We start from the raw sequence: 26482 nt of genomic DNA, 5'->3' as shown, positions 1-26482 counted from the left end.
TTTTAGACGGGGTCTCACTATGTAGTTGAGACTGATCTGGAACTCACTATGTAGCCCAGGCTGGTCTTGAACTCAGAGCAATCCGCCTGCCTCAGCCTCCCAAGTGCTGAGATTACAGGCATGTGCCACCATGCCCGGCTTCCCTGGCTACTTTTAAGGTTTTGTTGTTGTTGTTTCTCTTTAATTTTTACAAGTTTAATTATATATCTTGGCATGGATTTATCTGAGTTTAATCCTCATTTTCTATTATTAGTCCACTTTCTTGTCACTAGGACTGAATAACCTACACCTGCATCTTAAAGGAGAAGTTTAGTTTGGCTCACAGTCTTGGACAGTTCAGCTCATGATTGTCAGACTCCAAGGTAGAAACATCATGGCAGAAGTGTGTGGTAGGTTGGGAACAAAACCAACACCTGCCTCGGAGCAGCCACCACTGACTGAGGTGTCTGGCCAGTGTTGCTTCCAAGAATCCACAAGGATGGGGGATATCTTCACAAACCTCTTCAAGAGCCTTTTTTGGCAAAAAAAGAAGTGTGAATTCTCATGGTGGGTCTGGATGCTGCTGGGAAGATGATGACTCTGTATAAACTGAAGCTTGGTGAGATTCTTGGTGAAGCTTGGTGAATTCCTACTATAGGTTTCAATGTTGAGACCATCAGATACAAGAACATCAGCTTTACCGTGTGGGATGTGGGCAGCCAGGACAAGATCTGGCCACTGTGGTGCCCCTACTTCCAGAACACCCAAGGCTGGGTCTTTGTGGTGGACAGCAATGACAGAGAGCATGTGAACGAGGCCCATTAGGAGCACATGAGGATGATGGCCAAGGACAAGTTCCCAGATGCCATCCTCCTTGTGTTTGCCAACAAACAGGACCTCCCCAGTGCAATGAATGCAGCTGAAATCACAGACAAGCTGGGGCTGCACTCTCTATGCCACAGGAACTGGTACATTCAGGCTACCTGTGCCACCAGTGGGGATGGGCCCTGTGAAGGACTGGACTGGCTGTCCAATCAGCTCCAGAACCAGAAGTGAACCAGAACCCTCCTTCCCCTCACTTCCTCCTCTCCACCCTCTTCTTTCCTCTTATATGGCAAATGTGTCACTCTGTGGTCCTGAGTGCCAGAAGATGTCTCCATGGGTTGGTCACAGTGTGCACGCACAGTGCTGTACATATGCAGACAAAGCCTACAGCCAGGTTTTTATTTAATGTAGTTTCTGTTTCCACTGAGCTAGTTTCCAGTACTCCTATGCAACATTACTCAGCTTTTTTAGTGTAAAAAAAAAAGAAAAAAGTACTGAGAAGGGATTTGTGTGCATGGGCTCTTGGCCTCCAGAAGCCACTGGGCTATAGATAGGTATCAGGATCCATTTGGTTTTTAACCCAAACTCAGTGCATTTCTTAAAATAGTTAAAAATTATAAGATAAGGAGAACACTTGCACACACAGGAGACTATGACTGGTGTAGGATTTACAGTTCAACCTGAATACTAGTCATCAGATCAGCTATTCCACTGGGAATGTAAGAGATGTGACAAACAAAAGCCATCTGCTTCATAGTCAAAGTAGAGATCCCATGGCTCACCTGTCTTTGGGTCACCTGAATTCCACAGAGTTGCGCTTGTACTCATGCTCACACAGTCCCCTCAGGGTGGGCTGGGAGGGCTGTGATGGGGGCACGAGGACCAGCCTCACCCTTATCCTTGCCCAGTGCAGCTGGAGTGGCAGCTCCTGTTCTCAGTATCCACTCAGACACACTGGCCAAAGTCTGGGTCTCACCAGCAGGAGTGCGTGCAAGCTGGGTCAGTGGGTCCACTCCAGGCCACAGTCCAGGAGCACCCCCACCTCCATGTGTGAAGCAGCTTCTTCCCTCAGCCTATAAGGGTCCGATTTGCCATCTTTGGTATTTTGATAAACACAGAAGAAGCTGGAGCTGTTAAATTTGTCTTGGGGAAACTTCAGAACTGGTTTATTTGGTGTTGTGGAACATCTTACTGCTTTCAATACACGATTAGTAATCAACTGTTTTGTATACTTGGTTTCAGTTTTCATTTCGACAAACACTTATTATAGCTATTAGAAAAGTCTCTTAACTATTAAAAAAAGAACTATGTGGCAGAGTAAAAATACTTCGTTCATGGTGACCAGGAAGCAGAAAAAGGAAACAGTGCCAGGGAGGAACAGGTGCGGGACCCTAAAGGCACACCTCCGTGACCTACCCAGCCATAGCTAATACTGTGCTTTACTAATCCTCTAGGTGACTCTGAAGTCAATCAAGTTGATAATCCAGCCCATTTGTCAGAGTCCACCCCTTGTCAACTTGACACCAAAACATTTCTCCTTAAACCCTATTTAATCTCCAAATAAAGTCATGTAACTATCCCATGTATAACCAAAAATTTACTAATCCCTTTCCCCAAAGTCTCAACAGTTTTAGAATCGCTCAAAAGTCCAAGTCCAAGTCCCTTCTGAGATTCAAGGCAAACTCTCAACTGTGAATCTTTGTATAATTCAAAAGGCAAGTTACCTAACCTCAAAATACCACAGCACAGGGTAAACCTTCCTATTCCAAAATGGAGAAACAGAGGAATAGAACAGAACTGGATCAAGGAAGATTAAAACCTAGCAGGGTAAATTCACATACCTGACACTCTGATATTCTGGGGTCTCCAATGAACCTTTGGCTTCATCCCCACAGCTTCATGCATCCCCTTTTCAGAAGCATGTTGCCTGGCTCCTCAGGCCTTCCTTTAAAATCTGAGAAGACTTTTACTCAATAGTTCTTGTATTCTGCATGCCTGAACAACCAGCATCACATGGGAGACATCGAGGTCTGTTGCCACCTGAAGTAATAGTCAGGTCCCCTTGGACCATGGCTACAACAGCCTCTGACTGCCTGCAATGGCTGAGGATAGTAAAATGAATCCCAGGCACCCAGTTCCCTAGATTTATATTTTTGCATTCCCTGAGCCAGTGATAAGTGGGATCTTGCTGATTCCTGAGCTGCTCCAAGTCACCTTTCTTCTTGTCCCCAGTTCAAAGTATTTGATGTCTTTGTAATGGCACTAATCTATTCAGCAACCACATCCTCAATATAAATCTAAAAGTAGCCAGCAGTATACATACCACAGCTTGAATGTTAGGCTGTCTTGAACTATCCCCCACCAATCGGTCCACTACCTCTCAGATGTCCTTAACAACACAGGCTTAATCATTAATAAGTCTATTACCTTTAAGCTCAGCCTCCTGAAAAGTCTCAGGATATGGGAAAAATATAGGCTTGGGGGCAGGATGTAATACTTACGCCCTCAAATTCAATTCCCAATAGAGTTCTTTCCCAAGTGAAACCTAATAAGTCTGGCCCTTACTGTCTGTATTCCTATAAGATGGTCTTCTGAGTTCTGACCAAAATTGCCCATCAGGCTCAATTTACAGCATTCTAGAGCTTCCATGGTCTGTACCTTCAAATTTGTTTCAACCTAGTTCCAAGGAATTCTGAATCACATTATCTGGTATAGTCACAACGACAAAAAAGCCCCTTTTTTGGTACCAATTTTCTGTATTAGTCAGCTTTCTTATTGCTGGGACAAAATACTCAGCACCCACAACTTAAAGGAGAAGAAGTGTAATTTGGCTCACAGATTCAGAAGATCCAGTCCAAGTCAACTGGCTCCAAAGCAGTAACATGGCAGAACGGTATGGTATAGCAAAGCTGCTCAGTTCAAGGTGGCCAGAAAGCAGGGCAGTAGTGCCAGGGAGGAAGGAGCCAGGAACAAGACATAGTACCCCATGTCACACTTCCATAGCCCACCCAGATACACTCAGAAGGGTTCTTTACTAAACCCCTGCATGGCTCCGAAGCCAATAAAGTCGACAATCCAACTCAACTGTCATGTTCTCTTTGGGGTTCATTCTGCCTCTTAACTCTGTAGGTTTGTGCCTTTGCCAAACTTGAAAAATGTTCAGCCATTGTCTATTTGAATATTTTTTTAGCTCCTCTTCTTCTCTTCTGTGACTCCAAAGATGTAAATGTTAGCCTTTTATTATTGCCCCACAAGCCCTTAAAGACTGTTCATTTTTTTCTAATTTTTCTGTTATTCACCTCGGCTGAGTTCTGTTGGTCTATCCTCAAGTTCACTGATTGTGTCCTGTCATCTCTCTAATATTGAGACCACCAACAGAGATTTTTGTTTTGGTTATTATATTTTTAATTCTGTGCTTTTCATTAGTTCTTTTTTGCATCTTCCATTTCTTGCTATGATTTTCCTTTTTCCCTTTGTTTCAAGAGACTGTATAATCAATTGTTGAAGAATTTTTTTGACAACTGCCTTAAAATCCTCGCTAGATAATTCCAGTGTCTAATTCATCTTGGGTAGCATCAGTTGATTGATCTTTCACACTCAATTTGTGATTTTCTTAGTTCTTGGTTTTTCTAGAGGCCCCTAAAGTGGTGGAAGAGTTTTTTTTTTCAGGTCAAGGATACTGGTGTCGCTGTTAGAGTCAGAGTCTTAGGCCCATGTGGATAAAGAGGCTTCTTAGGCACTCGTGGTGACAGAATCTCTTTTTCTGTGACCCATAACTACTCCCATATCTCTGGGCCAGGGTGGGGGTGGTGAAATTTGGACTCCTGGGGGCACAAACACTTCCTGGGATGAGCTGCTTCTGTGGCTCACACAGGGCCACCACTACTGCATTACCTCATGGTAGGGGATGGAAGTGTTAGGCCCAGCAGGGAATACACTTCTGGTTGGCTTTCTTCCAGCAGTGCTCACAGACTACCCCGTGCTGATACTGCCAAGCCCACCTGATGGTGTTGGAGGCACTGGTGTTAGATCTGGGGAAGGGATGAGCCTGCCTGAGCTGCTTTCTCTTGCTAGGCTTGGAGTCTGTAATGTTGGGCTTATGTTTCCTTCTGTTTGCTGTGAGGACATGGAAAAGAACCTATCACTTTATTTATTTATTTATTTATTTATTTATTTATTTATTTGGTACCAAGGATAGAACTCGGGTCCTTGAGCTTGCAAGGCAGGCAGCAGAACCGCTGAGCTAAATCCCCGGCCCTCCTATCATTTATTTTTATAAACCCCCCTGGCCTCCTTTCTGCTTCCCTTCTTCCCTTGCCCCTTGTGCAGTAACTGTCTGCTGAGTGACCCTCGCAGCTGACTTGATGCCCCTGAAGTACTAAACTCCTACCCTCTTACAGCGACTTGAGGAATCAAGCCCCACTCATCTTTTGAGAACACATTGGTGATGATGGTATTGTGTTCAATCAAAGGCCTATATTTGATGCTTAGGCAATCCTGCTGGATAACACACCAAAAAAAAAAAAAAAAAAAAAAAAAAAAAAAAAAACCAACTGGGAAAGAACACAAAATAAAAAAAAGAAGGAATTGAAAGCTCTGGACAGCTCACTGAGAAGAATTTCTTTTTCATCCTTGTATAAATATTTCTTAAGAACCAGGAGGGTTAATATACTCTAAGTTCTTATGGAAGTAAATATGGGCATATCAGATAACATTTTGACAACTTCCTCTTATCATTTTTACACATTCTTATCTCAAATAAAAAGGTTGCTGTAGTTGTCCATTATCAACATGGAACTTCTTTCCTTTAAAATATGTACTTCGATAGGTCAGTTTGGCTTTGATTTTACTAAGAAAAGGCTGTGGTGTGAAGTGTGGTGGTCCATACCTATAACCCCAGCTACTGGGAAGACTGAGGCAGGGGAAGATTTAGTGTGACCCTGTCTTAAGACAAAAATAAAATAGAAAGGGCTGAGGGTATAGTTCAGTGAGAGGACACCTACCTTGGGTTTGATCCCTGGTACTACAAAAAAAGAAAAGGAAGGAAAGAAGGAAGGGAGGAAGGAAAGGAGGGGTAGGCAGGCTGTGGCAAGTCTCTCTGTGAGAATCCTACTCATCCTTTGGATCCATTTGCATTTTACTGCGTCTGCCCAGTGCACCCAGCCTCAGTCCTCTGCTGCTGCTCAAGTCCTAGCACAGCATGGGAGTCGCAGTTGGGTCTGGTCTGGCTGCCTTTCCGGCAGGGCATTTAGGTCTTGGTTAGTGCTCTGTTTAATCCTATTTGGAACAACATCCACAATTTTTATGCTCCACGAGGGCCTACATGATCTTGCTACCCCTAGTCTCATCCTTCGCTCTTCCTCAGCCACATGCTCCTTTCAAGTTCTTGAGATGCCAAATACATTCACTGTTGTATCCCTGGGGTCTAGAACTGTACCTGGTACAATACCTACTCAATAAGTACAAATTGAATTAATGAGTGAGTGGATTTAAGTAAAGTTTATTATCTTGTCATCACAAATGTAGTCTGTGTTTATTTTAGAAATGTAGGGACTATAAAAAGTGAAGGAAAATCCTATATAATTCCTCACTTGAGAGGCAAAACATAATTTACATATTTCTCTCCAGTCCTTTTACTATGTATGATATTTTGGCTGGTTTATTTTATATGGTTATATTCATAATATATTTTATGTAGAATTTGATCTTTTTTATATGTAGATGCCTTGCTTTTCCTATTATATTATGTTTTTCTTTTTCTATTTATGGTACTTCTTATTCCAAAAAAACGTTTCACTCCATGAAATATACAAGTACAGTATTTCTCTGAAATGCCTGCAGCCTGCTAGCCTGGGTCCTCTCCTGAGAAGAGTTCTCAGGAGTGGGTCAGTGAGTCTGGGAAGCTTGCTCTCCAGCTTCAGTGGGCAGAGTGGGACGGTGAGGTGCCAGATGGGATGGCCTCTGATCAGCTTGGCCCTCCCAGCTGGGCCCTGATGTAGGATCTTTGACATCGAGTTCTGTCTCTGGTCATCTGTTTCTCCTTTCTCGAAGGAAGCATGTTTGAAGGCCTGATCATGATGGGTGGCTTCCCTCTCAACCAGACTAGACACATTCCATCCTGTAGATGTGTTACCAAAGGTGCTATTTGCATTGAAAACGCACAGTAAGCTCAGCCCAGCCCCTGGAATATGTGTGCACTTCCTCTCCTCCCATTCTCTAGAGGTACTTTCTGATGTGAAAACTGCCCTAATCATCCCCCCTCCCAAACTCTATGATCCCCTCAATGGAAGATTGGAAAAGGGATGGTAAGCGTAGGTTTCGCAGAAACCAGGGTCCTAAAACTGTGTTTAAGTAACTGACATAAGTGACTACACCACATTCCATCCTACCACAGGGTCATTACATAAGACCCTTTTCCCTTCCCTGATACATTTTACACACACACACACACACACACACACGCACACACCCCTGTCCCATCCTACTTCCCCTTCAGATCTCAGCTCTGATGTTATCTCCTTGAGGCAGCCTTCCTTTATCTCTGAATTTCATCTTGTGACCTATTAAATGGCCTCATGGAAAAGCATGAGAATTCTTTCTTCTTTCCCTTCAACACAGTTTATTGTTCTGTATTTTTTACACGCCCCCATAGGCTGCATATTCAATTAGGAACTATGTCTGCTTTTGTTCATTGTGTCTTCAATGCTTAACACACAGTCTAGAGCTTGATAGTGCTCAATAAATATTTTTTGAATGAATGAATGAATAAAAAACAGATCTTTGGATTAAGGCAGAACAGAGTATTGATTGATTCAGAGCTTTAGAGCTAGACATTGAATTCAGACCCAGCTATGCAACTCTGCATTCTAATATAATCTCCATGCCATAGTTTCCTGACTCTAAAATGGAAATAATAGAACCACCTACATTTCATAGGATTATTGTAAAGATCAAATGAAGAACTCTGTAAAGAGGTTCAAGTAGAGCCAGACTCAGATAATAAGTTCTCAACCTATATCAGCTATTATCATTATGACCATTTTTCACTCTCTTGGCCAAGAGAAGTAATGCTGTAATGAATATTAGTTTCATATGTCTTGATTACTTTTTATGAATATTTGAGTAAATGAGATTCCTCAAAGCTGACTTATTGCATCAGCAGATTAATTTATTTGGAATTACTTTTTGGAAACAGAGTGTGGAAGATCTAATTTTACACGTTTCCAAATGGAGTCATGGGAGGCCAACACCCTTGCTAGGTCCTGAGCCAGCAAACATTAGACATTCAGCATTTAGTGATGGTAAGCCTTCACTCAAGCAAATGAAGCCTTGATGGTAAGTGTTTACAGCTTGAGATGGCCTACCTTGTCCCTTGGAGGCTCACCTAGGACAGGATTATATCTCTTCTACTTGAGATTTTCACCCAAGGTCAATTAATACAATAATTCCCAACTCAGCTTACATGATGATTTATTCTGTAACTACCAGGTGACCTAAACTTGATGCCTTGACATCTGGATGCTGGTGTATGTCACATACAGGCTTTCTATGCAAAGGAGAAGATTTCTAGGGCCTCTCCAGCAGCAGGCCAGTGTCCCAACACTATATACAAATCCCTTATAAATTTGGGGGTCTATTCCTGAACTCTGAGATGTTCCTTCATTTGCCCTCACTGTCCTTGTTTTTTGCAAAATCCTCAGCTATCGCCTCATCCACTTGTCCAAGTTGTGCCCCCAACCCTGCAAATGTGCTCATGTACACATACGTGCTCACAGGCCCCCATGTGCCTATGTATGCACACTCACAAACACATGCTTCCACTGGAATTTTCCTTGGAATTAGATTGAATCAGTGGAGCAATCTGGAAATGATCAGTACTTTCAGTACTAAATCTTCCCATCCTCAAACATGGAGTAGTGTTCATTTTATTAGGGTCTTCTCTTTTGTGTTCATCAGTAAAATTTTTGTAATTCTTATATATAAGTCCTACACATTTGGTATGCTTGTCGCCACTGTCAGTGGGCCTTATTTATTCATTTATTTACTTATTTTTTTAAGAGTAGAAAAATTTATTGAGGGAAAGAAAGCTTCTGTCTAAGAGAGACCAAGGAGGGGCCAGAAAGTGAGTTGCCCACCCACCTCACTTTTCAAACATGTTTTATACAGCCAAGTCATTGTGGTGAGGTGGGTAGAAAGTGGGACAAAACTATAAGACCCAATGGAAAATTACAAGGTGGGCATGAGGTGTTGGCTCCTTGAAGGTGGCCCTGTCTAACTACCTACAAGACATCTAATTAACTTACCTATCTACAGTATTCCCCCCCTCCAAAGAAGTACCCCTAACTACTGTGAGGGGGCAAAAGGCAAAGAGATCTCTGGCTACTTCCAGCTGAAGAGGATCACAGTTGTGATCAGCAGTTAGAGTTACTCTACAGTGTCTCTCTAACGGCTTTTGATAGGAGGCTGGCATTGTCATCTTGGTAGCTGCATAGCTTTTAAGTCTGGAGGAGAAAAAGCCAAAGAAACAGTTAAGAACACATGAACCAATTTTAAGGTCAGCAGGATTGCTATGAATATAGCAACACAGCCCACAAAGAGATTCCATCTCACCCCAGTAATAGCTGCTATCAAGAAATCAACCAATAACAAATGCTGGCAGGGTTGTGGGGAGAAAGGAACCCTTCCTCATTGTTGGTGGGAATGCAGACTAGTATAACCACTGTGAAAATCAATATGGAGATACCTCAAACAACTAGGATTAAAAGTCCCATTTGACCCAGCTATTCCTCTGCTGGGTATCTTCCCAAAGAATTTAAAGAATCATACCACAGTGATATATGCTCACCCATGTTTATAGTAGCACAGTTTGTAATAGCTAAAATTTGGAAACAGCCCAGTTGCCCATAAACTGGAGACTGGATAAAAAAGATGCATTTTTTGTATATATAAAACAGAGTACTACTCAGACATAAAATCAATAAACTAGAGATATTTATAGCTAAGTAGATGCACATTGAGGCCATACTGTTAAGTGAAATTAATAAACGACACGTGTAAATACTGAATAGTTTCTCTGGTGTGAAAAACTAAAAGTGTACACAAGGATCAAAATGTGTAATTGATATTGTGTAATAGGAAGAAAAGATCTAAAAGAGTAGGGGAATTGGGAGGGGTAGGGAAAAGGTAAAATGAGAAAAGAAAAAATATTTGAAGAGGAAAAACATGGAAACAATGTCTTTGTAAACAGGGAAGGGTGGAGGAGCTGAAGGGAGGGCTGGGGAAAAATAAGAACCTGATAAGTCTTGTAAAGGTACAAGATCCCAATGATAATTGTAACTGTATTGTATACCTAAAATGTAATGATAAACTTAATAAAGATTTTTTAAAAAGAGGATAAGGAGAAGGTGCAGGGGATTTCAGAATCCAACGTAGAAGTCATATTGTATAGTTTAGCAGTTATGAGCTGTTTACAAGGTCAATCTGGTGGATCCCACAGAAGAAGTCTAGCACATTTGTCATTGGTTCCATTTGTATGACAGCTTGTAGTCTGGCAGCCTCTAGGCAAGAATAGATAAAACTTTTAAGAAACTAGAGTATGCATAATCTGGGCATGAGAACACTAGAATGAAAAGGCAGGTTGGGGAGAAAGTCACACTTAGTGACTTTAAATTTAAATAGTGATTGAACCTGCTGGTCTTAGATTCTTTCATTGATAGAAGTTATTTATAAGTCTGATACTTTGTCATAAGACTCTCTAGTTTGAGCTCCAAAATAAGAGACAATTTGAAGAACAGATTTCACTAAGAATATAAAACTCTACCTGTAGAGTTTTGGTAAAATCTGATAGATCTTACCATAGTTTTTTCTTAATGATCTATAACCATGGTCAGCTACTGGTAGAGCTGGAAACTGCCAGAAGGAGTTAGTGACTGGAGCCTCTTTTTAGGTCTAGTTTTATTACTATCACATTATTTTTATACCTCTTTTGGTTATTCTTTTCTGCTGGGTGTTTAAGACCAAGTTAAACTGAGACCTGTGTCAATCAATATGAACCTCCAGCTATTTATCAAGGTCAACTAAGTCTCCTCAGGCATTATAACTTTGGAACCATGCGTAGAGCCTCTCAGCTCCTTTGAGAGTGTCAGCCGTCAGGATAGGTCATGGCCTTGCTTGACCATGTTGCTTTCAGTGAACTCATGGGAGACTTTTCCTTCTTGGTGACCCTCCTTTGGCACACAGTACATTTGTCCTCTGGCATCCAGTAATGGAGGTTGAGTGACTTACCAAAGATGTAGGATCTTGTAGAAAATGTTCTCTCATGTCCTAGATTCTTTGTTGACTTTGAGGGGGCCTTATTAATTATAGTTTGTTAGTTGGTTATTACTGACTCTAGCTACACCATCTTTTACTTTTGCTGTTTATTCATGGTAAAAGAACATTTGAGACAGACAGATAAGCTGGTTTTAGTTGCCATGGTATGGGCAAAGAGCTAAATCAGACACTATAAATGACTCCTAGACGGAGAGTAGAATGACCTAGGGGCTGTTCACAGGATGTGAGGTACACAAGATATGCCAATAATATCTGTGCTTAATTTGGTTGCTATTTAGCACTGAATTCAGGTTTAACTTTTGTGTCATAAATATTCTTCCTAAAGAATCTGCATTGTTTTATACAGTAATTTAAGGCAGTTTAAGCAAGTTGGTATCTTTTTAAATGATCTACTTATTTTGTTGTTTGTTTTTTGAGATAGGGTCTTGTTATGTAGTTCAGGCTGACCTTGAACTCACTATGTAGTACAGGCTGGCCTCATATTCATGGTGATTATAGGCATGCACCACCACACTCAGTTTAGATGATCCACTTTATCTGTGCCGAAGGATTGGATATTCTTGGAGTGCCTTCCCTACAGCATATATTACCACTGCATGTCACAATGATGAAATGTTTCACCTAGGAATTTGCAGCTATTCAAACTGTCTTTTGACCTTTAGCTTTTACTATCAAGATCCTGTATTGCTTCTTTCTATTTTTAATAAAGGCTTAAAGACAAAATTCACATACCAGCAATTCACTCAAAGTGTACATACAAATCAGTGTTTTTTGAGGGATTTTTGTTTGTTGGTACTGGGGATTGAACCCAGAGATTGCTGAACTACACTACCAGCCCTATTTATTTATTAAATTATTTTTAAAAATTTTTGAGTCAGGATCTCTCCAAGTTGCCCCAGGCCTCACTCAAACTTTCAATCCTCCTGCCTTAGCCTCCTAAGTAGGTGGGATCACAAGCACTGACCACCATATCCAGCTACAATTTGGATTTGTTTTGTTTTGTTTTTGCTATTGTTAAATATCCAGAGAGTTTAGCAGTCCTCAACACACCTGATTTTAGAACACTTTCCACACCCTAAAAAGAATCCCTGTTCTAACTGGTAGTCACTCCCATTTCTCTCCAACCCTCCTCAGCCCCAGGCCAACACTATCTCTATGAATTTGCTTATTCTGCACATTTCATATTAAACAAACAATACAATATGTGGCCTGCTGCGACTAAGTTCTTTCATTTAGCATAATATTTTCAAGGCTCACCCATGTTTTAATTTAGAAAGTTTTTTATTTCTTTTTATTGCCAAATAACATTGATGCTATTGTATGACTATTTCCCATTTTATTTATCCACTTAGCAGTTGTTGCTCATCTTAGTTATTTCTATTTTTTTTTTTAGCATAGCATTGTGAATAATGCTAATATGAATATGCATGCACACGTCTTTGTGTGAATGCATGCTTTCATTTCTCTTGGGTTTATACCTAGCAGTAAAATTGCTGAATCATAGCATTCTAAATTCAATTTTTTTGGGGGGAGGTAGTACTGGGCACTGAACCCAGGGCCTTCTTACTCTGTTTCATGCAGGTTGTTTTTCAACTTTTAATTTTGAGACAAGTTCTCACTAAGTCACCAAGTTGCCCATGCTGGACATGAACTTGCTATCCTCCTTGTCTCAGCCTCCCAGAGGGCTGAGAACACAGGGGTGCATCATCATGCTTGACTTCTGTTTAACCTTTTGACTGTCTGTCTGTTTCTCAAAATGACTGCATTATTTTACATTCCCACAAGCACTGTAGGAAGGTCCCAAATTCTCCATGACCTGGCTAGCTCTTATTATTCGTCTTTTTTGATGATGATCATCTTAGTGGATGTAAAGTGGTATTTCTTTGTGGTTTTGATTTGCATTTCCCCAATGGCTAACGCTTACAGCTTTCTGAATCAAACATTTAGAAGCCCTCCTTTGCCTTACTTTGGAGCTAGATTTATGACAGAAATTTCATACTTAATTTTGCAGATCCCAGAAACCCATACAACTAAACAATGTGTCATATTACCATTGTTATTCCAGCAGAAGGAGTTGAACTTGAATAGAAAGAAGCAGAAGGAAAGAAACAGTCAGGAAGTATGTGGTTCATGACCAAAAAAGACATTTAACCATAAATATCTTCATTGGACTTATGTCCTTCTTACAGACATTATAAAACTCAGAACTAAATCAGGAAAGAAATTTCCTGGATTCTTACATTAATCATTAACTCCTAGTGACTCATATAAAGAAAAAATATCTAATGTGTTTTATACATGTATAGATGAAGTGTTAAAAAAGGGTGGATGAGGAGGAAGTATGGAGAGTATAATTAGAATAAAGTTTACTAAACCAAGGCCAATAGTACCTCCAGGACTCAGAGGTCTTAGAGGATAATTCATGAGGAGATAAGAAGAGAGGAAATAAGAAGTACATTAATAAAAAATAAGACAGAAAGACGATAGAAAAGTCAGTACTTTTTTTTTCAGTGTGGGAGATTTCAAAACCTGAGCTTCAAAGATTAAGGAGAAGAGAGGCCCAAACTGTCCTTTTTTTTTTTTTTTTTTTTTTTTTTTGTACCAGGGATCGAACTCTGGTCCTTGTGCTTGCAAGGCAGGTGCCAGAACCACTGAGCTAAATCCCCAGCCCTATTTGTCCTATTTTGCCAGTGAGGAAAATGAAGCTCAGAGAGATTATGTGACCTGTCCAAAGTCATGTGGAAATAAAAGTTAAGATGGTGTGGTTTGGTCAAAAGAGAGAGCAGAGGTTCTCTGTGAGACTCAGGGACTGCACCTAAGAGGCTAACGATGACTCACAGATATAGGCTACAACAATCTTTAACTTCCAGATAATGAATGCTGTTTGGTTTTTTGAGACAGGGTCTCACTATGTAGTGAGACTGACCTGGAACTCACTATGTAGCTCAGGCTGGTCTCGAACTCACAGCAATCCTCCTGCCTCAGCCTCCCAAGTGCTGGGATTACAGGCGTGTGCCACCATGCCCTGCCAATGAATGCTCTTTGGAAAGAGTGTGCATATAAGGCCTCCAGTTGTGACACTTTTCAATCCTCGGACTTCTACTTTGCTAGCTGTCTTGAAAGACTTATTACTTACTGATAACTCCATGTAATGGCCCCCTAGCAGCCAATCATGCATACTTTATATATGAATAGGCCAAATTAAACTCGCTCAGAACAGCAGGTATATTTGTCAGGACCAGTTGAAAATGGTTCAAAATCAGTTACTTCACTTTTTCCCTATATCCCCCTGTTTTCCTTTAGAAACCAAGTCCTCCTTCCTCTTGATGGAAAACCAGTTTCAAACTGAACCTGTGTTTCCTGGTTTGTAAATCTGTTCTGTACCCAAATGAAAATGCTCTTTGCTTTTATTTTAACCTCATTTATGATTTCTTGGTTTATAGGAGCACTTGAAACCAAGGCTTTTTGGATTTTAACCGCTCAGAACTATAGTCATTCTGCCAAGTAATGGCATAGAGAAAGGCTATTCTAGTTTGAACAGAAATAGAATTTGGGTGACACTAAGAATAGAGATTTCTTAGTAAACTGGCAAAAGAGAGACCCAGATTCTAGGCAAGGCTAAACTCAAATAATTACATCAGAGGGAGACTAAGGATTCTCTAAAAAAGAAAGGATTGAGTCTTACAGAGACTGAGGTGGTTTCTATAATTGTAGGAAAACAATGACCTACTTATATGTGCAGGTACAAAGCTGGGTGTGAGTAGCACATTTGCTGTTCCCTCCCTAATCCAATAATCCCTCCCATTTGTAGCTGCTAGGGTGGTTACTTTTAAGAATAGTGATGCTAGATTTTCCTGGGAGGATTGAGGAGTATTCTGGGAAGAATAAAAAAAGAAAACAATGTGGCTGGTGTTAAAGCCATGGGAAGAGGTCAGCCCCTTGAATGGGGGGGTTGACAATTAAGGGCTTGCCAGGCCTTTGTTCTCTACCGCAGCTCTTGATAATATCTTGTAAGGTATGGCAGCAAATAAACCCAAAATACCTCTCCTGCAATGTACAGAATAAAAAGGCCAACAACTCCCTTCTGCCCTTCCTCAATTCTCAGGAGCCACCAGCACAAGGAACCATTGCTTGTCCCAGCAACCCCTCCCTGCCACTCCTTTGTGACTGAGACCCCTGAAGCCAGGGCCTGGCTGGGAGAGTGAGCAGTTGCCCAAACTGGCCAGCTTGGGCATAATGAAGACCAAAAGTCCCGAATGCATCACTCCTCACTCATCACCCTGTGTAATTGGGGCTACCCTGGATTCTGGCCAGGGCTGGAAGACTCACCCTGCTCTTCCTTTTACAGGCTTTCTGGTTATCAGTCTTTGTTTCCTTGGTTGACATTTGTCTCCAGATCATCCCAAACCATTCCAACATGGAGCAATTGCAGAGTCATAGTCTGTCACAATTACTGGGCACTTACAGGTCACGCAGTCATCACCGTGCGTGTTGCTCAGGTGCTGGAGATGAGCCACTTGGGCCGGCACACATTGCAGAGCACTTCGGGCGCAGTTACAGGCCAGCACAGCCACAGGCTCACATCTCTCTTGCAACATCTCTTTTTAATGAGAGGCTCCAGGCTTTTCTTAAACATTTTTAAATGATATCTTCATTTGGAACTGTAAGAGAATGAGAGATGGGTAGATGATGACTGTGGAGAGGCCATGCGCTGTACATTTTGAGTATGTCTTCCAGCTTATCTCCACCCGACAGCAAGATGCATCAGAGACCCCCAAATCTACTCCAGGCTTGATAATTTGCTAGAAGGACCGACAAGACTCAGTATACAGTTGTATTCACAGCTAACATTTATTCCAGGAAAAGGATCCAAAGTGAAGTCAAAGTGGGAAGATGTGTGGGTGAAGTTTAGAGAAAACCAAGAGCCAGCTCTCTTCCTGAAGTCCCACACAAATTGTATGAACTCACATCAGACATTGCCTACCAGAGACAGTCACTCGAAACTCAGTGTCCAAGCTGTGTTATGGGACTGGTCACATAGGCATGATTTGTCTATGCTCCACAAATCTGGGCTTCTAGATGGAAAATCTGCACAAATGGTGTGAAGACAGTGACCCACCCTTATTCAGAGCAAACCGTATCGGTGTAGGGAGCTGCTCACCAGGTGAGTTCCCACACGTCAACATCAGCCGAGGACCATCCCTGGGAAGCAGGCCTTCTAAGGACAACGATCTCAGGTTTACTGCATTAACTCTGCATGACCCGGAAAGGTAATCACCTTTCCTGCTTAGTTCTGTTAGAATTTATCAACTTGCCATCAGTAGGTTAGAGTGATTGTTGATCACTGTAAATTCTAGATCTGCATTTCTTTTTCTTTTTTTGTGTGTGTGGGGGGGCACCTTGTGCTTGCGAGGCAATGGCTAAATCCCCTGCCCTAGATTTGCATTTCTAATGGGTCATCTCTGTTTTAGTGGCCTTGGATCCTCAGTGTTCTCCCAAATGAACTCACTGTCTTTCCCACATTCTAGTTTTCTTCAAATACATTCAACTAGTCCCCTAGTTACCAGCTCTTGCAATCTTTCTATCACTTGTTATTGTTTTTTAATTTTTAATTTGTTCTGGGGATTTCGCTCAGTGGTTCTGGTGACTGCCTTGCAATTGTAAGGACTTGAGTTCCATCTCCAGTACCAAAAAGAAAAAATAACAAATAAATTTTAATTTTATTTAATAGGGAGGGTACCTGGGATTGAGCCCAGAGCCCTTGCACTGAGCTACAACCCAGCCTTTTTTTTTTTTTTTTTTTATTTTGAGAGAGTTAGCCTTTTTTTTTTTTTTTTCTTATTTTGAGAGAGTCTCACCAAGTCTCTAAGTCACCCAAACTGGGCTCAAACTTTCAATCCTCCTGCCTTAGCCTCCCAGAGTGCTGGGTTTGCAGGCATGACTGAAGTCTTTCTTAGCTCCAACATCTGTCACAAGTATTGACTATGAGTCCTATGGTTTCCACTGCTTATCTGTCTCTCAGTCCTCCTTCTTGTCCCTACAGTGATTCCTTAGTTGTTTTTTTTCATTTAAATTGAATTTATTGGTACATTCTATGTATACAGTACAGTTACATTCATTACTGGGATCTTGTACCTTTACATGACAGATCTTGCTTCTCATTTTTTCCCCTTGTCCCTGCCCTCCCTTCACCCCCTCCTCCCCTCCCCACCTACAAACACTTTAATTCCATTTTTACATTTTCTCATATTTTTTCCTTTGCCTTATTCCCCTTCCCCTACCCTTTTCACAGTCCTTACACCTTTAGTCCTTTTCTTCCTGTTTCACATTGTTAATTAACCTGTTAGGATCTTGAGTACTATTTTAGTTTTTCACACCAGAGAAACTATTTGGTATTTACACATGTGTGACCTATTTATTTCACTCAGGAGTATATCCTCAAAATGTACCCATTTACCTATAAATGAATCTAATTTCTCATTCTTTATGGCTGAGTAGTATTCCATTTTATAGAAAAACCACATCTTCTTTATCCAGTTTCCAACTGATGGGCAGGTGGGCTGTTTCCAAGTTTTAGCTATTACAAACTGTGCCGCTATAAACATGGGTGCACATATATCACTGTAGTATGCTTCTTTTAATTCTTTTGGAAAGCAACCCAGCAGAGAGATGGCTGGGTCAAATGGAACCTCTAGTCCCAGCTCTTTAAGGTATCTCCATATTGATTTCCATAGTGGTTGCACCAGTCTGCACTCCCACCAACAATGGAGAAGGGATCCTTTCTCCCCACAACCCCACCAACATTTGTTATTGTTTGATTTCTTGATAGCAGCCATTCTTTGTGGGGTGAGGTGAAATCTCAGTGTTGTTTTCATCTGCATCTCTCGAATGACCAGTGATGTGGAACACTTTTTCATATATTTACTTGCTGCTTTTACTTCTTTGTCTGAGAAATGTCTGTTCATTTCAGGTGCCCATTTTTGAATTGGGTCTTTATATTTGGGGGGCTGGATGTTTTGAGTTCTTTATATACTCTAGATAATAGTCCTTTGTCTGAGGAGTAGCTGGTAAAAAGTTTTTCCCACATTATAGGTTGTCTCTTAGTTTTGTTGATTGTTTCTTTTGCAGTGCAGAAGCTTTTTAATAAGATGAGATCCCAGTTGTTGATTCTTTCTGCTAGTTCCTGTGCTACTGAGGATTTGTTCATAGAGTCTTTTCCTATGCCAATGTCTTCCAGAGTTCTGCCTAAATTATCTTCCAGCAAGTTTAGTGTTTCTGTTTTTATATTTAGATCTTTAATCCACTTGGATTTTAATTTAGTGCATGGTGAGAGATAAGTGTCTAGTTTTAATCTTTTGCAGGTTGAGATCCAGTTTTTCCAACACCATTTATTGAAGAGGCTATCTTTCCTCCAGTGGGGTCCTTAGTTATTTTTGTCATCTGGGACAGTTTTTTTCTAATAGGTCTTTCTCTATAATAGCTCTTTTATTTTCCATGCACCACCCACATTGGACTGCTACCAAGGTTTTCAAGTTTTCTTTTTCTTAAACAGTATTTTTAAAATTTTTGTTGAACTAGTTCAAAACTCACTAAACTATTCCTCTTTTTTTGAAGAAAGTAATAATGCATGAACTATAAATTCCAACAGTATGAAAAGTTATGCAGTGACAAATAAATCCCCTCCCTCTATGTCCTCAGGACTGGCTGGGATAGCTCTGTGGTAGAATGCTTGCCCAGCCTGCACAAAGGGCTTGCATTCCAAACCCAGAATTTGAACAAAACAAAACCCCCACATATCCCAGTGCCCTCCCAAAAGGTACTCACTGTTGAGTTTGTTGTACACCCTTCCAAGACTTTTCTCTGCCTGTGCAAGTACCAGCAGGTAGGGAATCTCTTTAAGACACATGCAAATGGGAATACATTGTCCACACAAGGCTACATTTCACTCTATTATTTATTACGTTACCTTCTAGAGCTTTTATTACCTGTACAGGCTAAGCTCACTTTTTTAAAAATATCATCGTATTCTATTATATGAATATAATTTATTTAACCAATTCTCCCTCGATGAGCACTTGAATTATTTCTAGGATCTTACTATTCTGAAGAATTATCTTTTGAAAGCCCTGATGTGCTCCTATTTATCCCTGGCTTTGTCATCTTAAATGACTTCTGTGGCTTTCAGCTGTGTCTGCAGCTGGGATTCAGTGATGTCCCCAGTTGCCAGGGGTACCTGAGGCCACTCAAGAAACAAAGGCAGATCTTTCTGGAGTTCCATGTGAAAATGTTGTTTTAACTGCTAAGTGGTTGGCACTCTGCATATTGAATCAACACGATGCTGTTATGGAAGGGTTTACATGTATTTTTCAGATGGTGGGAGGAGATTCAAATATTCATGGTGATTATTCAGTGTGCATTCCCAGACCTGCCCAAAGGCTCCTGTTTTCCTCTCTTGCCTGAAGGATTTTACTGGAAAGGCCTGAGAAATCAAGTCCATGGGATACAGTCAGAACTTCCTTGCATGGGCTGACAAATTCTCATGGGTTTTTTGTTTTGTTTTGTTTTAGTTTTTTCTCTTCTTTGAGACAAGGTCTCATTATATGGTTTAGGTTGGTCTTGAACTCACTCTATAGCCCAGGCTGGCCTTGAACACATGGTGATCCTCTTGCCTCAGCCTCCTGAGTACTGGGATCACAGGCGTGCGCTACCACATCCATGGTGGGGGGTGGGATTGATTGCCTCATACTTTTTGACTCCTGACCCAATCTCTCTATCCACTTTACCTGTTGTTTCTCCCCAATTCACACAGAGCTATTTTCTCTCTTTCCCTTGGCTAGAATATTTCTGTCCTTCTCTCTCTGGTCTACTATTCAGCCCTACAGAGGCAGTGCAGCCTAGTTCTGAGAAGCATGGACTCAGGTGCCAGACTGCCCAGGTTTGCCTACTAACTGTAACATATTGCTACCTGTGTGGCTTTGGCCAAGTTACTTAGCCTCTCTGATCCTCACTAATTTCATTTGTAAAATGTAGGTACTTCAGGTGCATGGTAAGACTGTTGTGAGATTTGAGCAAGGTAATATATGTAAAGTGATTAGAACATGCTTGGTATATGGTAAGGACTATACGATGGAAAAATAGATTATGTATTTAAAATTTTAAAAATTATTACAGTGAAGAACACATTGCCATTAATTTCTCTCAGAATATTCCTTCTTCCTTTGAACAGACGTATCCCATCATTCTTGCCACTTTCTGAAGGAGCTTTGGAAGTCTTCTTTCAAGTCTTCAGTTGCACTGATGTGGCTGTCTTGATGTCCTGAATCAACTCAAAATGTTTACTTTTCGTTTTCATTTTGACAATGGGGAAGAACCGGAAGACGCACAGTGCTGGATCTGGTCAATACGGTGGATGAGGACCCACTGCAATGGATTTTAGAAGCCTGCTTTTTTCTTGAATGGTACTTGGTAGCAGCGTTCACTATAGTTTTGAACACACCTCATGAAGACACAAAAGAACACTTTCAGAACTGCTTCAGAAAGTGGTAAGAACCATGGGAGAGGTGTCAAGGTGATGAGGAAGTATTCGAGGGAGGTTAATGACAATGTGTCTTTTACTGCAATAAAATTTTAAAAATTAAGCATTCACTGTGTTTCTGCATCACTCCTTCTATAAACATTTTATTAGTAATGTTGTTCTAATATTCAAGACCTAGTTTCTAAATGCATTCATTCTGTCTTCCCATAACATAGGCTTCTACTTAACTCACTATTCTGCACTTTCTTTTTTCCCTGAGGTGGCACTCTTCTGAAGAGAGGAGACTCTGCCTCATTTATCGTTATATCCCTTGTTTTCGACACATGGTGGATAATGGTATTGAGTAGATGTTACTGAATGAGATCATTACAATAATAATGGTCAATGCATTAATACAATAATGAATTATTGTATCTTTCATCATTTCCATGTTTTGTCCTTTTTTTTTTTTAATGCAGTGACCAATAATTCTTGATCCTAGAGAGGATTTTCACATCTCCAATGAAGTTTTTTGTTTTGTTTTGTTTTCTACTGGGGATCAAACTCAGGACCTTGTGATTACAAGGCAGTCAGCAGCACCACTGAGCTAAATCCCCAGCACTAATATAGTTTGTAAGTGAAAACTTCACTATAGAAACCATTTAAACTAAGCCAATGTTCCTTAAGTGATTTTCTATGCTTGTAGGTGTTTCCCAGAAACAGAAACAGGCATTTCCATGGATAAAATTAAGCAGATATTTTACTATAGTATTCCTCAGGACCTCCACTGGGCTAATGTTCATGGAACGGTGAGTAGAAAGCAGAGAAGGGTAAGTAAATTTCTTACGTATTATGGTCAACAGTTAATTGACAAAAAACTGCACTGACTTAGCCTCCTCTGTTTCTCCAGATGACTTCGTGTTGCCTGGAAGTGCTTTGACAATGGTGACATTTACTAGTAATTATGGTGCCGCTTACTGCTGTGGTCCCAGTCCTGAGCACATTTCCACTTCTTTCTAAAAACCCTTTCAAGAAACAACCACACCAGCTCACTGATCTATTCAGTAAAGATTTATTGAGTTTCTTCTGTGAATACTGACTGTGGAGAAAACAGGATTCTTGCCTTGGAAGAACCAAAAGTGATCTCCGAACAGATTCAAACATGCAAAACCTGAGGTCTGGTGTGTAGATGTACAGAAAGCTCTCCGGCTTCTGCTGGCTGCATGGTGAGCTTGATTGAGGTCAGAGAATCCTGAGAAGCTCAAAGTTTCAGGCCGACAGGACGGGTAAGGCTTAGTGATTCACTGCACAGAAAGTTAATTCTTATTAATAAGGTATCACATATTTCAAAGTTCCTGAAGCAGTGGGTTCCCAATGTTCTACTATTTAAAGAATTATGTAAGATGGTGAATTTGTTAATCCGTTTGCTTTGATCATTCCACACATAAACATATATCAAATTATATTACAGTGCTCTCCATATATTTATATATATATATATATATATATGCAATTATTATTTATCAACTAGAAATGTTTTAAAGAGGATAACTGTTTCTCTGGTTCAAACCTTTTAGTGTATAAGTGGGTAGGTAGGGAGTTTGAGTCTTAGGGAGTGATAGAGTCGTTCTTCTTGTTCTGTTTTGTTTTGTGAGCTCACAAACCAATGAGGGAGCTGATGGAGATTAGTATTTTTCCACTGTTACCCAACCTCTGATGCGCCATTGTCTGATCAGAAACAGACCTCTGCAGAAACCAAAATCTTCCAAGTTCAAGCCTCTTACATAAAATAGCATGGTATTTGGCAAACAGCCTATGAATATCCTGCTGTATACTTTACATCATCTCTTAATTATTTACAATACCTAATACAATACAAGTTTTATATCAGTAGTTTTCTATCTTGTTGGGGTATGACAAGGATAAAAGCTTGTACATGTTCAATAAAGTCCAAAATATTTTTCTGAATATTTTGATCTGAGGTTGGCTGAACTCAGGGTTGCAGAGTCAGCAGATACAGAAAGAAGGCCAAGTCCACGCACAGAAAGGTGAAACCAAGCAAGGGTCTCTTTCTTGCCCCTCCCGGAGAGATTTTGAACTGGTTCAGAGCCATACCAGGTTGGGTATCTTTCCTACTTCCTTTTTCCTATCAGTGACCTCAGGCCATGTTTTCTTTTTGTAAACATTTCTCTTCTCCCGTCTTTCATCTCTGGCCATTCTCAGGGAAGATATCTGTGGCTTGCTGTAGTCAAGATAGGGCACACTTTAGAAGCCAGAGGGCTCAGTTAAACTAAGTTGTTGTGGTTTGCCAGCCTGGTAATTGCTGGTGGGAGGAAAGTGACACCATACAAGCCAGGCTTTCAGAATGTGAACAAGTTTGCGGTATTGTGGTTCCTAGGATCTCATGCAAAACCTAAGCAAACAGGGGCTCAGTGTACACATTGCAGATTAGAATGAAGGAAGCCACCCACTCTGGCTCCAGGCTCTCAGCAGCCGCCCAGCCTTGCTCATGCAGGGCTTACTCGGGCCTGGCTCAGCCTGGCTCACTCACTCAGCCACCTGCCATTCCGGTTCTGCGCCAAGAAGCAACCTCAGCTCCTTAGAATGGGGCTCTCACTTCTCCTAATGATTCTTCTCTGGATAATCCAGTCTCCATAATTAAATTAGTAATTTTTTCTTTTGGTTTAATTAATTAAACTCCTTAATTAAAGTCTAAAACCAAAACACACATTTTTTCTTTTGAACCTGAGGAGGAAAACCCCCGAATAAACTCTCCAGCTGCACTTACTCCTCATTACTTGATTTTTTTATCAAGATTTTAGAAGTTGTTAACTAAACAATAAAGGCATGGATTCCTACCAGCTTTCCTGTAGATAACCCCACCCCATTAGTATATGGTCACCTTGGTAGTTTTTGTTTGTTTTAGGGACTTGGAGATAGCCTTGTCTGGTTCAAACCTGTCAGTCACTGAGTTGGACCTGCACCAACTGTTTGATGCGTGATCTTTTGATGTCAGAGAACCAGAAACCTCAGATCACGCTAACGCCATTTTCTGAACACACATCCTATGAAGAGCCATGAAGTATGATTATGCACGCACAGACCACGGATTACATCACCTTTTCTTACCTCAAATCATCTTTCTCCACTCCTTAGAGCACCCTGTTTCTTCATCTCATAAATAACCTCTAAAAAGAAAAATAAATACCTCTAACCCTTTTTGGGGAGGCAGGTTTGAGTCTGAGGAATGTCTCTTCTCACATTTGGCCACCTGATGAAAGAACTCTTTCTTTTTTACCAAACTCATTGCTTCTGTGATTGGCCTACCGCATGGTCAGCACAATGGGCCTGGTTCAGTAGCACTTGCTTCTGAAAAAAAGCACCACATATCCATGCTGGACCTTCCCAGTCTTCTATCCCTGTCTCCAGCCTGCTTTCCCCAACTTCACTTCTGAGCTTCTTCTCTGCCCTTTTGTTCTCTGAGGAGACCATGCCCCGTGATTTCCTCTTCCTGGAATCCTCACTCACACCTTTCTTCAATCTCTACTTGTCAAAAGCCCATGGCCTGTGAACCATGCAGGTTTGGGTTCAGTTGCTTGTCAAAAGAAGTTCTGCTACACTGGCTAAACCAATGATTTGGTTTCAGGAAGTTCAGGGACAGGCAGGTAGGGCTGGTGTGGCAGCTCAGGGATTCAGGGATTCCATCCAGGAACCTAACCCTTTGAGGGAACCTAGCCCTTTGAAGCTCCTCACTGCGCTGAGAGCTGCTAAGCTGTAGGCATTATACAATTCTAGGAAGAAAGAAAGAGGTAGAAGTAGGAGACACTTGTATGTGTCTGATTGGTCAGAACAAAGTCACCTAGCAACCCCCAGCTGCAAGGGAGTCTGGGAAGATTTTAAGCTTTCTAGCTTCTAGAGGTCAGCTAGAAGGGAATTGAAATGGCTGTGGAATGATTTAACCTATTTTAAATGTTACCTCCTCCTTGAAACCTTTTTCAGGCATCTTAAACTTTCTTTGCTTTAATCTAACATGTGCCATCCCTTTTAAGGCACTTATATTTTGCCTGTGTTACATACCCATCTTATCTTTTCTTCAGGAATATGTTTCTTAAGGGTAATAGATGCTCTCTTCATACCCTTGTTTCTCTTGCAAATTCTTTTAGACTGATCTGTGCTTTCTGCTTCCTTCCACATGTCCTCCCTCCTGTTCTTTTTATTTTTTTAAATGCATGTGGAAAACATTCCATAATCTTGTGTTGATTTAAAGTAGTTGAATTAAATAAGAGACTGATGATGTGGTTATTGGAAAGGGTGCTGGATCTGAACCCTGATTTTGTTTATTTATTTATTTTTCTGAGTTTTTTTGACACAGGGTCTCACTATATAGTTGAGACTAACCTGGAACTCACTACATAGTGCAGGCTGGCCTCAAACTCACAGTGATCCTCCTGTCTCAGCCTCCTGAGTGCTAGGATTATAGGCATGTGCCACCACACCCAGCTTGAACCCTGATTTTAATCTGTGAGTTTGTATGACTCACCTGACCTTCTTAGATCTCGATTTCATAATCTGCAAAATTAGGAGATTCGACTAAAATGGTCTCATAGTTTTCTTCCAGCTTTGAGAACTTGAGGATTCTCAAGAATGAAATTTGTAGACCCCATTCAGGACAGAGAGTGCCAACAAAACAGAGAGTGGGAGAGCCCAGACACCTCTCACTCAATCTCACAGTTGTAGGCCAAGCCAAGCATAGAGGGGCAAACCAACCTGGGTCAAGAGGCTACAGAGAAGAGGTCAGTTCTAATGTAAGTAAGCAAGGGCAGTCTTAGGAGGTCAAGTCTCAGAAGTGAGAATCCTTCAATTTCCAAATCTTACAGCCCCTCTAATAGAGAGAAGGATTTTCTTTAAGACTGTCTTTGGGCTTAGAAAAGATAGAACCTTATACCTAGCATCATCTATGAACTAGAACAAGTAACTAGTTTGTGACTCATATTCCACAATGGGACAGGGATGCCAGATCTACAGATTAGAAACTTAGGTCAGCCCCCACATTATTTTGAACAAGTTAATCATCTTCCCTGGGCTTTAAGGTAGCCGCGCGCACGCCCCTGAACCCCCATAAGGCTCCCCCCCACCGCACTCTCTGACCTCCTGACTGTGCAAGTCTTTGGACCCACTCTGCAAAGACAGAGGTGGTCATCAATGGTATTTTTCTGAGTTCCCAACTTTGAACATCTTTAAAGAAAGGCGTGGGAAACCTGTAATAGAACGTTGTGGAGTTCAACCATTTGGAAGGATGGGGAATTCAATCTGGGCCTTGCAGCCCAAGGTCAGTCAGCATCATGGGGTTCAGCAATCAGCTAACTGAGATCAGGGGTCTTGCATTCTCACTCTGTCTGAGCCATTAAATGGTAAATATACTATATTGAAAAGTTTGTTCACTGTAGACATGTTCTGGACTGCTTCTTGATTTCAATTTAATTCAAATGATTTAAGGGTGATAAACTAGTGACTACCACAGGTGGTCAGTGTCCAAGTTGTGCTTGATCTCAATGTGTGGTTGATTGTATCAGGTAGGGTAAAGCATTGCCGTTGATTTGATGAGCTGTTTTCTCTGATGTTATGAAGATGAGAATGTCTGTGGGTCGTTAGAGACACAGAAGCTAGGGTGCAACTATATCAGGAAGATTTGGGTGATAATCCAGAGATTAGACCAAGGACAGTCCGACAACAAAAATTAAAATGAGAAAACACTTAAGCAAGACACAAGGACAGACTTCCAGTTCACCAATGGCAAACAGTAGGGCAAATGAGGATGAAAAGGCCGATAGT

At 41.1% G+C, this 26482-nt stretch overlaps 1 protein-coding gene and 1 pseudogene across 1 annotated transcript in view; both read left to right on the top strand.

Annotated features, from left to right (window-relative positions):
* Window positions 1-478: 478 nt before the first annotated feature.
* On the top strand, window positions 479-1035 carry LOC104853156 (annotated as a pseudogene).
* Window positions 1036-16215: 15180 nt separating this feature from the next.
* The window catches only part of Tgm3 (transglutaminase 3), a 94855-nt gene continuing 84588 nt past the window's right edge, over window positions 16216-26482 (top strand). Inside the window, exons 1-2 of the mRNA XM_019205540.2 lie at window positions 16216-16406; window positions 21357-21459. Of these exons, the coding sequence (XP_019061085.2) occupies window positions 16216-16406; window positions 21357-21459 (294 nt within the window). The remainder of the gene's footprint in view (window positions 16407-21356; window positions 21460-26482) is intronic.

Source organism: Fukomys damarensis, unplaced genomic scaffold (genome assembly GCF_012274545.1).
Source record: "Fukomys damarensis isolate Sample0158 unplaced genomic scaffold, DMR_v1.0_HiC HiC_scaffold_7, whole genome shotgun sequence".
Taxonomy (NCBI): domain Eukaryota; kingdom Metazoa; phylum Chordata; class Mammalia; order Rodentia; family Bathyergidae; genus Fukomys; species Fukomys damarensis.
The sequence above is the reverse complement of the archived record's forward strand: the minus strand, read 5'-3'. Positions and strand labels throughout refer to the sequence as shown.